This window comes from Chlorella variabilis (genome assembly GCF_000147415.1).
Source record: "Chlorella variabilis unplaced genomic scaffold CHLNCscaffold_8, whole genome shotgun sequence".
Taxonomy (NCBI): domain Eukaryota; kingdom Viridiplantae; phylum Chlorophyta; class Trebouxiophyceae; order Chlorellales; family Chlorellaceae; genus Chlorella; species Chlorella variabilis.
In genome coordinates this window covers 412748-424105 of record NW_005435080.1, presented here as the reverse complement: position 1 = coordinate 424105, position 11358 = coordinate 412748, and the positions used below count along the sequence as shown (strand labels likewise).

General features: G+C 68.7%; 4 protein-coding genes across 4 annotated transcripts in view; 3 read left to right on the top strand and 1 right to left on the bottom strand.

Annotated features, from left to right (window-relative positions):
* Nucleotides 1–494: 494 nt before the first annotated feature.
* CHLNCDRAFT_144778 (hypothetical protein) lies at nucleotides 495–2753 on the bottom strand (the record flags this gene model as incomplete). Its single annotated transcript, XM_005848176.1, has 7 exons — nucleotides 495–649; nucleotides 787–859; nucleotides 1166–1261; nucleotides 1555–1682; nucleotides 1924–2015; nucleotides 2259–2502; nucleotides 2627–2753. The coding sequence occupies 7 exons, from the start codon at nucleotides 2751–2753 to the stop codon at nucleotides 495–497; spliced, it is 915 nt and encodes a 304-aa protein (XP_005848238.1).
* Nucleotides 2754–3262: 509 nt separating this feature from the next.
* CHLNCDRAFT_144777 (hypothetical protein) lies at nucleotides 3263–5079 on the top strand (the record flags this gene model as incomplete). Its single annotated transcript, XM_005848369.1, has 5 exons — nucleotides 3263–3377; nucleotides 3625–3927; nucleotides 4129–4214; nucleotides 4453–4749; nucleotides 4933–5079. 5 exons carry the CDS (start codon nucleotides 3263–3265, stop codon nucleotides 5077–5079), a joined length of 948 nt encoding a protein of 315 aa, XP_005848431.1.
* Nucleotides 5080–5504: 425 nt separating this feature from the next.
* CHLNCDRAFT_144776 (hypothetical protein) lies at nucleotides 5505–9672 on the top strand (the record flags this gene model as incomplete). The annotated part of the gene is made up of 14 exons (XM_005848368.1): nucleotides 5505–5565; nucleotides 5664–5782; nucleotides 5925–6042; nucleotides 6218–6432; nucleotides 6584–6615; nucleotides 6766–6830; nucleotides 7067–7103; nucleotides 7369–7430; nucleotides 7611–7805; nucleotides 7988–8164; nucleotides 8341–8581; nucleotides 8722–8797; nucleotides 8936–9442; nucleotides 9631–9672. The coding sequence occupies 14 exons, from the start codon at nucleotides 5505–5507 to the stop codon at nucleotides 9670–9672; spliced, it is 1947 nt and encodes a 648-aa protein (XP_005848430.1).
* Nucleotides 9673–10319: 647 nt separating this feature from the next.
* Nucleotides 10320–11358, top strand: part of CHLNCDRAFT_144775 (hypothetical protein) — a gene marked incomplete at both ends in the record, with an annotated part of 2136 nt that continues 1097 nt past the window's right edge. The window contains 3 exons of the mRNA XM_005848367.1: nucleotides 10320–10403; nucleotides 10665–11029; nucleotides 11229–11293. Coding sequence (XP_005848429.1) covers nucleotides 10320–10403; nucleotides 10665–11029; nucleotides 11229–11293 — 514 coding nt within the window. The remainder of the gene's footprint in view (nucleotides 10404–10664; nucleotides 11030–11228; nucleotides 11294–11358) is intronic.

Genomic DNA, 11358 nt, shown 5'->3' with positions numbered 1-11358 from the left:
GCCCTGCAGTCACCGAGACGCCTGTGGAGCTGCGCGGCCGCACCTTTGAGGACGTGTCTCTGGAGGTGTGAAGCGCAGGAGCTGCCGTTCAAAGTGGCTGGTGCCGCTCTGTGGCACCCGGGTCGTGCTCTCATGGTTGGGACCCTCTCACACACCTAGCGGTGGGAACCCTTGGATGTCAAACCTAGCGCTCACACCGCCCCTTGATAGACCTGTGCTGTTGCATCGCCCATTCCCCTCCCCGTTGATTCTTGGCCAAAACTAATTCGCGCCCTGATCTGTTCCATCCACTGTGACGCATGCATGCGTTGGGCAAAGGGATTCGAGGCTGGGAGGCTAGCAATGTGACAGCGGTTCCCAGGGGGACGGCAGACAGGAAAACGCGAGGCAGGTGGTCCCCGCAAATAAGACGCGTTGTGCCCTGCCGCTAGGCCAGCGCAACAACCAGCTGGAGGCTGTCTCTCGTTTCCTGCTCTCTGCTGCCCTCCCCGCCCTCACGCCGTCTCGATGTTGGAGGGCGCGTCCCCGTCCAGCAGGTGCTTCAGGTGCATGTTGGTGACCTTGGTGAGGCGCCGCACCTTGCGCGCCTTGCGCTTTTTCTCCCGCGCCTCGCGCTTCTCCAGAACCTGCCGCGGCGCGGGCTTGAGGCCTGCCGGGGGCAGAGGCCGCACATGGCGGCATGAGCGGCTCTCCCTTGCCCACAACCTGGGGCCCTGGACTGCCCCTCAGGCCAGGCTGGCTTGCTGGGCCCGAACCAAGGCACGCGCTGCCGATGCCGCCACCCACCTATCTGCTGCAGTGCCTCCTGCAGCTCATCCTCCTCATCCGGCAGCTGCTCCCCAATCGACAGCCACAGCTCCTGCGGGACGGGGGAAGGACAGGCTGAGGGCTGGGCGGCGCTGCCGTGGGCACGCTCCGCTGTGCTGCCAGCTGTGCTGACGTCCACGCATGCGCAGCGCCGCCCTTCTGCGCGCCGCCATGCGCATGCCACCGCCACCAACAGCAGCAGTAGCAATCCCGTCGCCGCAGCAGCAGCGCAGCAGCAGCAGCACAGCGGCGGCAGAGCAGCAGCGGAGCAGTGGCAGAGCAGCAGCGGCAGAGCAGCAGCGGCGGCAGCATCGCGAGAGCAGAGCGCCCAGCGGCGTGCCTGCAGGTCTGGATCCACCCGCAGCTTGATGCGCTGGTCCACAGGGTAATAGACCTCCTTGCGGGTCACATCCGCCGCAGGCAGGCTCAGCAGCAGGCCTTCCTTCTTCAGCTCCTGCGCAGCCAGGCGCGGGAGCGGGACGCGCCGGGCGCAGCGCCGCATGTCGGCAGCCGGGGCGGCAGCAGGGGGTGGCTGGGTGGAGAGGCGAGGCGGCAGGCGCAGCGATGCCGCTGCGCGGCGTGCGCGGCAACCCAGCTCTGCCTCGGAGCCGCTGCCAGCTGAGCTGCCAGCTCAGCCCGCTGCCTCCATTAGGCAGCAGCAGCAGCAGGTGAAGCAGCGGCGTGCCGGACAGGGAGCAGCAGAGCGAGGGCAGGCAGGGCCGAGCACAGCATCCAGCCAGCCCCCACCTCTAGGTCTCGCTGCACCCCAGGGTATGCGTCCTGCAGCTCCCCCAGGGCCGCATACCCCTCGCTCTGCCGCTCCCGCCGCCGCATGTACTCCAGCACTTCCTGCTTGCTGTGCACGTTAGCCACCTCTGCAGGCAGGCGCGGGGGTTTGGGTTGGGAGATTGGTTGGCGGGGCGGGGCAGCGCGGGGGTGGGGGTGAGCGGGCGTTTCAGGGAGGAAAGGGTCTCGGGGAGCGGCGGCGGCGTTAGGAGCGCGGGACAAGCGTGGGGCACGCGAGGCGGCCGTGGCAGTACAGAAGTACAGGGAAGGGTGGGGATGCGATGCATCTCGGGCGCAGCTGGGCACCGCCCCGCCGCCGCCGCGCCGCACCTGGGCGGTACGCGTACAGCCCGTCGTCCCGCGCCACCACCTTGCTGTTCACCGCCAGAGCCTCGGCCAGCTTCCTGTCTGCCTGCGGGTCGCTGCATGGCGGGGCGGGCAGGGCGGGACAGGGCCTGGGGATGAGCAGCCTGTGTCATAGGCTGCAGCTGGGAAGATTCTCGATGAAGCGACCACTCGCCAACTACGAATGAAGCTGGCGGGCGGGCGGGTCGCGTCGGCGGGCGAAGCTGGCAGCGGCGGCCTGGCGTGCATAGCACAGGGGTGCTCTGCCTGCTGCAGGGACAGCACTTGAAAGAGGCTCGACCGTGCAGCCCCCAACTCACTAGCCGGTGGCGGCGGCGATGGCCTGCGGCCGCTGCGGCTCGGCGGCGGTCCTTAGGAAGTCGACGATCGACTTGAGCTTGGCTCCCAGAGGCATGGCCTGCTGCGCCTGGCGCTGCCGCCAGTCGGACGCGGCGCCGGCGCCGGCAGCAGAGGCAACTGAGGCGGAGGCCTCGCCAGATTGTGCCGAAGCGGCCTTGCCGCCGCGCCCCCGCCCGCCGCCCGCTCTGCCGCCGCGCCCCCGCCCTGCACCCACGGAAGCGGAGGAAGCCAGGGGTGGGGTGCTGGCGCCTGGCAAGGGACGCGGGCGAACTCTGCGGCGGCGCGGCAGCGGCGGGACGGTTGCGGCTCGCGGCGGCTCGGCGCCCACCTGCCCCACCGCCCGCAGCAGCCTTGGCGAGCTTGTCCTCCCGCTCCTGCCGCGCCTCGGCCTGCACGTGCAGGGCCTTCTTCTGGCCCTGCTTGAAGGACGCCAGCAGCGCGTTCACCCTGGACATCCTGGCTGCCTGCCCTGCGCTTCGCTTAGCCACAGGCTGCGCGCCGGGCGCGGCGTCAAGTCCCGGCGCAGGAGGCCCCCAGGGGTGCCGCTGCGCCCGTTTACACGCTGGTGATTATCAGGGGGTCCTCAGCAAGTGGCGGCGGCCACGAGGGCCTGCACAGAGAGCGCCTAGCCTGATCGACGCAAGTCCTGAGGGCTTTGCAGGCCTGCAAGGGGCCTCAAAAGCTGTGGATATGTGCTGTGAGGCAGGGGGATGAGACAGAAGCCAGTAAAACAGCCACCAGTCGCCGCTTTGGGAAATGCAGGTCGAGGGAGGAAAGGTGGCGGGGTAAGGTGGTGGAGAAGAGGAATTGGCTGCCCCACGCACACCAGTGATCGCTGCCAGGCCCGGCGGGACTGGAGCTGGGCGCCGCTGGCTTGCAGCACCTCTCCTCTCACCCACGCCCCACTCTTCCCGGGGTGCAGCCCGCCCCTCAGCCACAGTATCGGGCGCAGGGTGCATCCAGCATGGCTGCAGCCCAGCTGAGCAGCTGCCGGGTGGCCACCTTGGTTGGCAGCAGGCGGCATGGCCCTTACCGGGCGGCCAGGCAGCAGCGGCAGCACATAGTGGCGGCGGTGCACGGTGAGCAGGCTGGGGCGCCCAGCGCGCTGGCTGGTGCGGGCCGCACACGACCATCAGCAGCGGCGGCGGTCACGCTGCGCCGGGTTGGCGCTCGCGGTTCGGGGCTGATTGCAAGTAGTGCTGCAGCCGCTGGACCTCTGGCAGCGCGGCCGCCGCTGGTGCTGCTTACCTCCACCTCACTGCTCAATGTACCGCGAGGCTCTCCTTCTAACCGGCCCTGCCGTGCGCCGCTGCTTCTCCCGCGCAGGCACGCCCGCGGCGGCCGACGTGGGCGACCTCCAGCGCTTCCAGCAGCTCTGGACGCCCCCCGCGGCGCAGCTGGTGGATGTGCAGGCGCGCGGCGGCGCCCCCGCGGCCGCAGCCTCCGCCTACGACGACCACAAGCCGCGCACGCCGCCCCCGGACCTGCCCTCCCTCCTCCTCGACTCGCGCATCGTCTACCTGGGCATGCCGCTGGTGCCGGCCGTGACGGAGCTGATCATAGCAGAGATGCTGTACCTGCAGTACAAGGACCGCACCAAGCCCATGTACCTGTACATCAACTCCACAGGTGGGCAGGGGCGGTACAGGCGGAGGTACGGGCGCGCGGTCCAGGCGCGCCAGCACCTCGCCAGCCCGCCAGACCGCGCAGCCCCGCGGCGGCCTGCTGCCGACGCCTGCCCGCCAGGCGACGGGTGCAGCGGGTGGGGGTGGAGGTGGCCAGGGCCTGCGCTCATCTCCCGCCGCCGCCTCTGCCATTGTCTACACGCAGGCACCACCCGCGCCGACGGCGAGACGGTGGGCTTCGAGACTGAGGGAACCGCCATCTACGACACCATGTGCTTCGTCAAGAACGAGGTGCGCGTGACAGATGGGCCTGGGGGCCCTCCCGGGGCGCAGAGAGCGTCAGGCCGGCGCCGCGCCGCGGCACGGCACACTTGGTGTGGGGGCAGCATCGCGGGCGGAGCGCCTCCGCCGACCGCCTGCCCCGGCTGCACGCTGCTTCTTGGGACGCGCCGTTGGGGCAGCCGCGGGCCGCCCGACGCGGCCCTGACGCCGCCTGGCGCCCCCGCTGCCCTGCCCGCCGCGCCCGCAGGTGCACACTGTGGGCGTGGGGGTGGCCATCGGCCAGTCGTGCATGCTGCTGTCGGCCGGGGAGAAGGGCAAGCGGTTCATGCTGGAGCACGCCACCGCCATGCTGCACCAGCCGCGCGTGCCGCCCACGGGGCAGCGCCAGGCGATCGAGATCCAGATCAAGTGGCGCGAGGTGCTGGCGCAGAAGCAGAACATGCTGGCCATCCTGTCCCGCACCACCGGCCACAGCCCGGACAAGCTGGACAAGGCGAGTGCGGCCGGTGGTGGCTGGTGGCCTGGCCTGGCCCTTGGCGCTGGCGTGTGTCAAGCCGGGGCCGAGGGACGGATGGCTGCGGCGTGCGGCACCGGTGGCGGCAGCAGCCAATGCCTGCGCCCGGCTTGGTGGGGCGTCCCGGCAGCCGCGCTCGCTGTGCTGGCGCCTCTGCTGACCTGCCTGCTCTTCCGCCTCCCCTCCTCCGCCCCCGCGCCGACCCGCCTGCAGGACATGCAGCGGCCGCTGTATATGCAGCCCGCCGATGCGCTCGCATATGGCGTGATCGACGGCGTGGTGACCCCTGAGAAGAAGATCATCGATGATGTGAAGAGCGCAGACCAGTGGGACAAGGAGGCGGGCCTGGTGGCGCGGTGAAGCTCGCCCTCGAGGCACGCCAGGATGGCGCCTGGGTGTCTGGGTGCGCTGCCGGGCGGCCCTGGGTCGCGAGTCCTCTAGTATATATCCTCCAGCAGCCTGGGGTTAGCGGGCGCCCCCGCCATGCCCGCAGTGCATCGCCTCGGAAGTGCTGTGGCTATGCCGAGCCTGTAAGCAAGCATTGCCTGCCAGTTGCTTGGGCTGCAATGAGGATGGCGGGTGCCCTACGTTTGGTGGAGGGGACTGGGGCAGCAGGAGCGCGCCTGCCGCCCGCAGGCGCAGCATGGCTCAGCATGCCCAACTGCCGGTTTTGCGACTGCCGCAATTGGCCGTCCCTCGCCGAACGCCGTTCGCCCCACCTCTTGATTCGGCCTTGTCAGCTGTTTTGGACACGGGACCGAGCTGGAGCCACGGCCGATCGAGACATGGCGATCTCGTTAACCGGCGTTGCCATCCTGCTGTTGGCTCTGTTGTATGGCGCCGCTGGTGAGTAGCATCGACTGTAGCAGTGCACCGCACACGCAACACGCAGGGCGCCGCCTCCCCTGAGCCTCCCGCCCGCCCGCCTCCATGCGCATGTGCAGCCGCCACTCAGCCAGGGTACAGCTGCGACTGCTCCTCGCGCAACAACTGCATGTGCCCCAGCAATGAGGCGCCCGGCGGGATGGAGCTCAAGGACGTGCCACAGTTCATCCTGTGGACGGTGAGTAGCCCACCCTGCCTGCGAGCAGTCTGCTGGCCTCTTAATCGGGCGGAGACGTCAATGCCGTGTCAGGCTTTACGACCCCATCCCGATAGCTGAAGCGATGCTCAATTGTGTTGCACCTGGTGCCCTACTGTCGCAGCATGACGACGGCATCACGCCGCTGACGGAGCGGTCGTTCCGGGAGGTGGCTGATGAGCGTCAGAACCCCAACGGCTGCCCCGTGCGCACAACCATGTTCACCACCGCTCAAGCCACAGGTGCGGCAGCTTGCGGGGGCCACCAGGCAGCAGCACCGGGCGGCAGCACCCAGGACAATTTCTGCTATGGCCGCCACCTGTCTGTGCGGGCCGTGCGGCCCTGCCCTGGGTGCCAGCAGCCGCTGCGGTCTCCCACTCCCACCCCTGTGCTCACCTCCTGCCTGCCCATGAGCAGACTGCGAGCTGGCCTACGGCATGTGGAAGGACGGGTACGAGATTGCCACCCACACCGCCGACCACACCTCGCTGCCAGACGGCACGCCGCTCAACGAGACAGTGGATGCCATCCTGGGCGCCAAGCGCTTCCTCAGCCAGGAGTGCGGCATCCCGGCCTCCGACATCCGCGGCTTCCGTAACCCATACCTCGTCACCAACCCGCTCGTGCGCCAGGTGGGCTGGGGCTGGGAGGTATCCAGGGGGGGATAGCGGGAGGCAGCTTCCCTGCAGCCCCTCCTGCTGTACAGTGCGTACCATTGCTGGGCGAGCCAGTCCCCCCTTTAGCAATAACTTGGCATCGTGCTTGGCTCAATGGGCTGCGCAGGTGCTGTTCGAGAATGGGTTCCTCTACGACAGGTGAGGCCTGCTGGGGTGGTCAACATGCCAGCTGAGGCCCTCCATGGCGCCGCGGCAGCCGATGCCGCCATGCAGCGCGCCGGCGCCTCACCAGACCTGCTGCCTCTGCTGAGCCAGGCCTGCACCCGGCGCTTGCCGCTGCCCCTGCAGCACGCTGCTTGAGGCCACCAACAGCGAGTCGCTTTCCACCTCGATGGAGGACCGGACCTGGCCCTGTGAGTCGTTGGGGAGCGCCGCCGAGCTCTGCTTGCTTACCCTGCAGGGAGGTGGCACCTGCGGCATCCTCCCTTTCGTACACCGAGGCATCAATCCAGCAAGGAGGAGGGGCGGCGGCACGCTGGCATCTTGGGGTCTGTGTGTGTGCTGCCCATAAGCTGCTTGCTGACCCACGCCCTTTGCCCCGTGCCTGGGGCCCTCCCGCCTCGCTCCCGCCCGTCCCTCTCCCCTGCAGACACAATGGACTATGGCATCGCCCAGAACTGCGCCTGGTGAGAGCCCCAGGCTGGCTTGCAGCCTGCTGGCACATTGCATGCTGGCTGGTGGCGGTGTACGGGGCAGCGGGTGTGGCATGGGCCTTCGGGCCGGGCAGGCGTGTGCCCTGTGTGGTGGGCCCTGTGGTGGGAACAGAGGTGTGGGTGGGCCGGAGCAGCACCCCCATGACCTGGGCATCCACCCTCCCACTGCATTTCGAGTGCCCCGCATCCACCTCATCACCGAGGTGTGCCCCCTGGCCTCCCTCATTGGGCGCCGCAGGTTTGCGGACACCCAGGCCTGCGATAAGTCGGAGCGCTGGCCAGGGCTGTGGGAGGTCCCACGTGAGCCGCTGCTGCTGCTGGCTGCCGCTGCAGCCCAGTGCCCTGCTGCCGCACAGAACGGCGTCAAGCGGCGGCGCTGGCCGGCTGGCTTTGGCTAGTACCACCCCTTGTGGCCTCGCCGCTCAGCCTGATCAGCTTTTCCTGTCCTGCCTGCCTGCCTGCCTGCCCCGGGGCGTGCAGTGTGGGTGCTGCAGGTGCTGGGCCTGGAGTTCACGATGGATCCGGGCTACTATGGCGGCCGGGGCGTGTATGAGCCTCTGAAGGAGGCCTTTGACGCCGCCTACGCCGGCAACCGCGCCCCCGTGCCCATCTACATCCACACCACATGGGTGGAGAAGCAGCCCGAGCGGCTGGAGGAGCTGAAGCGGTTTGCAGGTGGGCGGCTGTGGGGCTGGATGGGCGCTGGCGGGTGTTTCCGCACAGCAGAGGGGGCACAGGGGGAGGCGCATGCGATGGTCTGGCGATGTGCATGGGTGGCTGGTCCGATGTGCCTCCTCATCTCCCCAACCGTTCCAAGCCATCCACCCGCCCCTCCGCCTCCTCACCTGCCCCCGCAGACTACACTCTTGACAAGGGCGACGTGTTCTGGGTGACCATGAGCCAACTGATCGAGTGGATGAGGAACCCTGTGCCCGCCTCGCAGCTGAGCAAGGCCATGTGCGCACGGCCGGCGGCGGCGGCGGCGCCGCCGGCCATGCCGGCCGATGGTGCCAACGTCACGCTTACCTTGAACGGTGGGTGGGTGCCAGAGACGGCTCGCGTGGGAGGGAGGGCTCCCAAGGGATGGGTGACGGGGGTGCTGCTGCCGCCAGCCAGCTCGCCGCATACATGCGGACAGCGCTCATCCTGCCTGCACGCCAAGCTGGCAGCCTGTCCGCTCCTGAGAGCCAGCTGCCCCCTGCTGCCGCAGGCGCCACGGCGACGCAAGTGGCTGACCAGTCCGACCGTCTGGTGGCGGCGGTGGCGCAGCTGCTGGGCGCAGAATCAGACGACACGTTTGTGGCGGCTACAAGCGGCGGGCCCGGTGCGAGCAAGGCTGCTGGCGCCCAGCGCAGGCTGCTGGCCCAGGCGGGCAGCCCCCTGCAGGTCACTGTGGTGGCTGCCGGCGCCGACCCTCTCGCCCTCTACTGGCACGCCAGTGCTGCCAACACGTGAGCGGGCTGGCCTCTGCGCTCAGTGAGGGTGCCTGCCTGGCACAGCAGGATGCTTCTGCTGCCGCTGCCGCGGCCGCGACCAGCCTGTTCTGCGGATCCCATCAGCCCTGCTACCTGCGGCGCTGCTGGTTATGCAGGCAGGCAGCTCTGGATGGGGAGCTGTCTGTCATGGGTCTGCAGACGGAGGGCAAGCCTGTGGTGGTGCCTTTCAAGGTGTGTGCGGTACCATGGGAGTGCCGGTACTGTCTCTTCCCCACCTTCACCCGCGCGCTGGAAGGTGGCTGCGCGCTGCATGCTGTGGGGCTTGTGGCTCCAGCTGCCGATCCCTTCTTCTCCTCTGCGCTGCTGCAGGGCGGCGTGGCGCTGTCGGTTGCGTCCGCTCCGGCCCCGGCTCCTGTGCCGGTACCCAAGCCCGCCGCCGTGCCTCTGCCCAGGGCAGCCCCTGCCGCAACCCCCGCCGCAGCCTCGGGCACGGCAGCGGCTGCTGGCGGTGCTGACGATGCCACCACCAGCACTCCCACCGCCGCCAGCGACCTACCGCCCAGCAGCAGCAGCAGCAGCACCCCCGCTGCTCCCACCGCCAGCAGCACCCCGGCTCCCGCCACCATGGAAGCGGTGGACACCAGCGGCTCTGGGGGCCTGAGCACGGGGGTGATTGTGGGCATTGCGGTGGGCGCCGTGGCGATGGCCCTCCTGCTGGCCGCCATCGCCGCGTTCCTGCTCACCTCGCGGCCGCGCCGCTCGCACAGCGCCAAGATGTCTGCCGCCTCGAGCATCGTGGACGAGACCCCCCAGGGCTCCCCCACCAAGGGCTCACCCATCAAGGGCTCTCCCATCAAGGGCTCCCCCACCAAGCAGGTGTGTGGCATGCCCGCACTTGAGCTCCCGAGTGGGCAGCGGTTTCACGGTGCACGCTCCACCGCCGTGTGCGTGCATCCCATGGATGGTGCCACACTGCCCAGCTGCAGCGTCCTGCTCATAAACCGCTCTCTGCGATCCCGTCCGCTGATCATCTCCCCTTCCCTTCATCGCCTGGCGCCAAGCAGGACACCCCCCGCCAGCTCAACATCATCGTCACCTCTGCTTAGGCAGGGCAACAGGATACTGGCGCCGGGCCTGCAACCCTCCCCTTGCCATCCCCATGTGCTTGTCGGTGCCTGGATGAGTATCCAGGCACACAGGTTGTATTTTGTACTGATTCTCTTACTTGTTAGGTAGTTCGCTATGCTATGCTGGAAAGCTCCCCCCAACTCCTTTCAGTGTGGTGTCCCCATGCACAAATTTTCAACGCTATCCTCGACCTGCTACTCCCTTTCTCCGCCCCTGACTGGGCGCTCACAGCTGCGGGTGTTCATTGATTCAATGCCTGCATGCACTCTGCAGACGTGTACACATGTAAACGCGGGTGGTTGCCTGACCGTCGGTTGAGCGGGTTGGCTGGTGGCTACCTGTGATGGCATGAGCACGGGCTGAAATCACACTCAGGCAGTATAGGAGCTTTCCTGGGATACAGGGAGGGGAGAGGACTGATAGATAATCAGTTGCACGGATGACGCTCTGCCCTGAGGGCGGTGCAGGTACAGTCTCGCCGCCAGCTCCCATGCGGACCTGTACAACGGGCCGCATAATGGCGCATTGTTGCTCCCCCTCGACATTCCTCTTACCTGGCGCAGGCCTGTAACAGCGTCGCAGTCCACCCCGACAGCTAGGGCTCCCGATTCGCGTCATCCCCGCCATGCGGCGCCCAGCCCTCCTGCTGGCGCTGCTGTTGCTGGCGGCGGTGTGCAAGGGCGATGATGACTCCACCGAGGTCTCAAAGGTAAGAATGGGGCGTGTGCCTGCAGGGCGCTGCGAGACTCGCGGCCAGCTACGCCGCACCCTGCCCCGCCAGCCCTCTGCCCTTGACAGCGGCTGCAGCCGCACCGAATGTCGTTGCCGGCAGAGGCCAGGGCAACACGGATTGGCCAGCTTCTTGGGCCGCCGTCGCGGCGACACTTGGCGGGCGCGTGGGGCTGTAGGGGGCGCAGCAGCTTACACCAGTTGACCCACCTTCCTCCCTCCCTTCCTGCCTGCCCTGCAGGTCTCCGAGCCGCTGCCCCCCTGCAAGCCGGGCGAGCACCACCACCACTGGTGGCACCACCACGATCGCTGCGAGGAGGAGGGCGAAAAGCACCACCACTGGTGGCGCAAGCACGGCGCATGGGACGAGGGCGAGGGCGAGGAGCACCACCACCACCACCACGAGCACGGGCACGGCTGCAAGGGCTGGTGGCGCGGCGGGAGGCACGGCGTCAGCAAGATGGGGCACGAGTGGAAGGAGGCGGGGCAGCAGCTGAGCAGCTGGGGCAAGGCCCACCCTGCCTGGGCCACGGTGCTTCTGTCGCTGGGCGTGGCGAGCCTGGCCGCCGCCGCCGCCGCGCTGGCCGCGTGGCTGGGCCACCGCAGGTGCGTGTGTGTGAAGGGAGGGCTGGCGCGAGCCTTGCTCGCCTGTGCCGTGCTGCTGCGTCCTGCCCTTTGGGGCCAAAAGGAAGAGCCACTGCATGGGAGGATGCGACTTCATGCCGAGCACGGTCCTACTTTCCAGTTCTGCCGACAGCTGTCCTACCCGCCGCTTCCTGCCCCGTCCCCTGCCGCTGCCCTGCAGGCGCATGCGTGCTGCCCGCGCCGCCGCCAAGGCCAAGCCCGCTGGTACCTCGGTCGACGGGGAGGGTGAGCCGCTGCTTTCAGAAGCAGCACGGCAAGCCCCCGCATCCGCCGCCTGGGTCCTCCCCTGC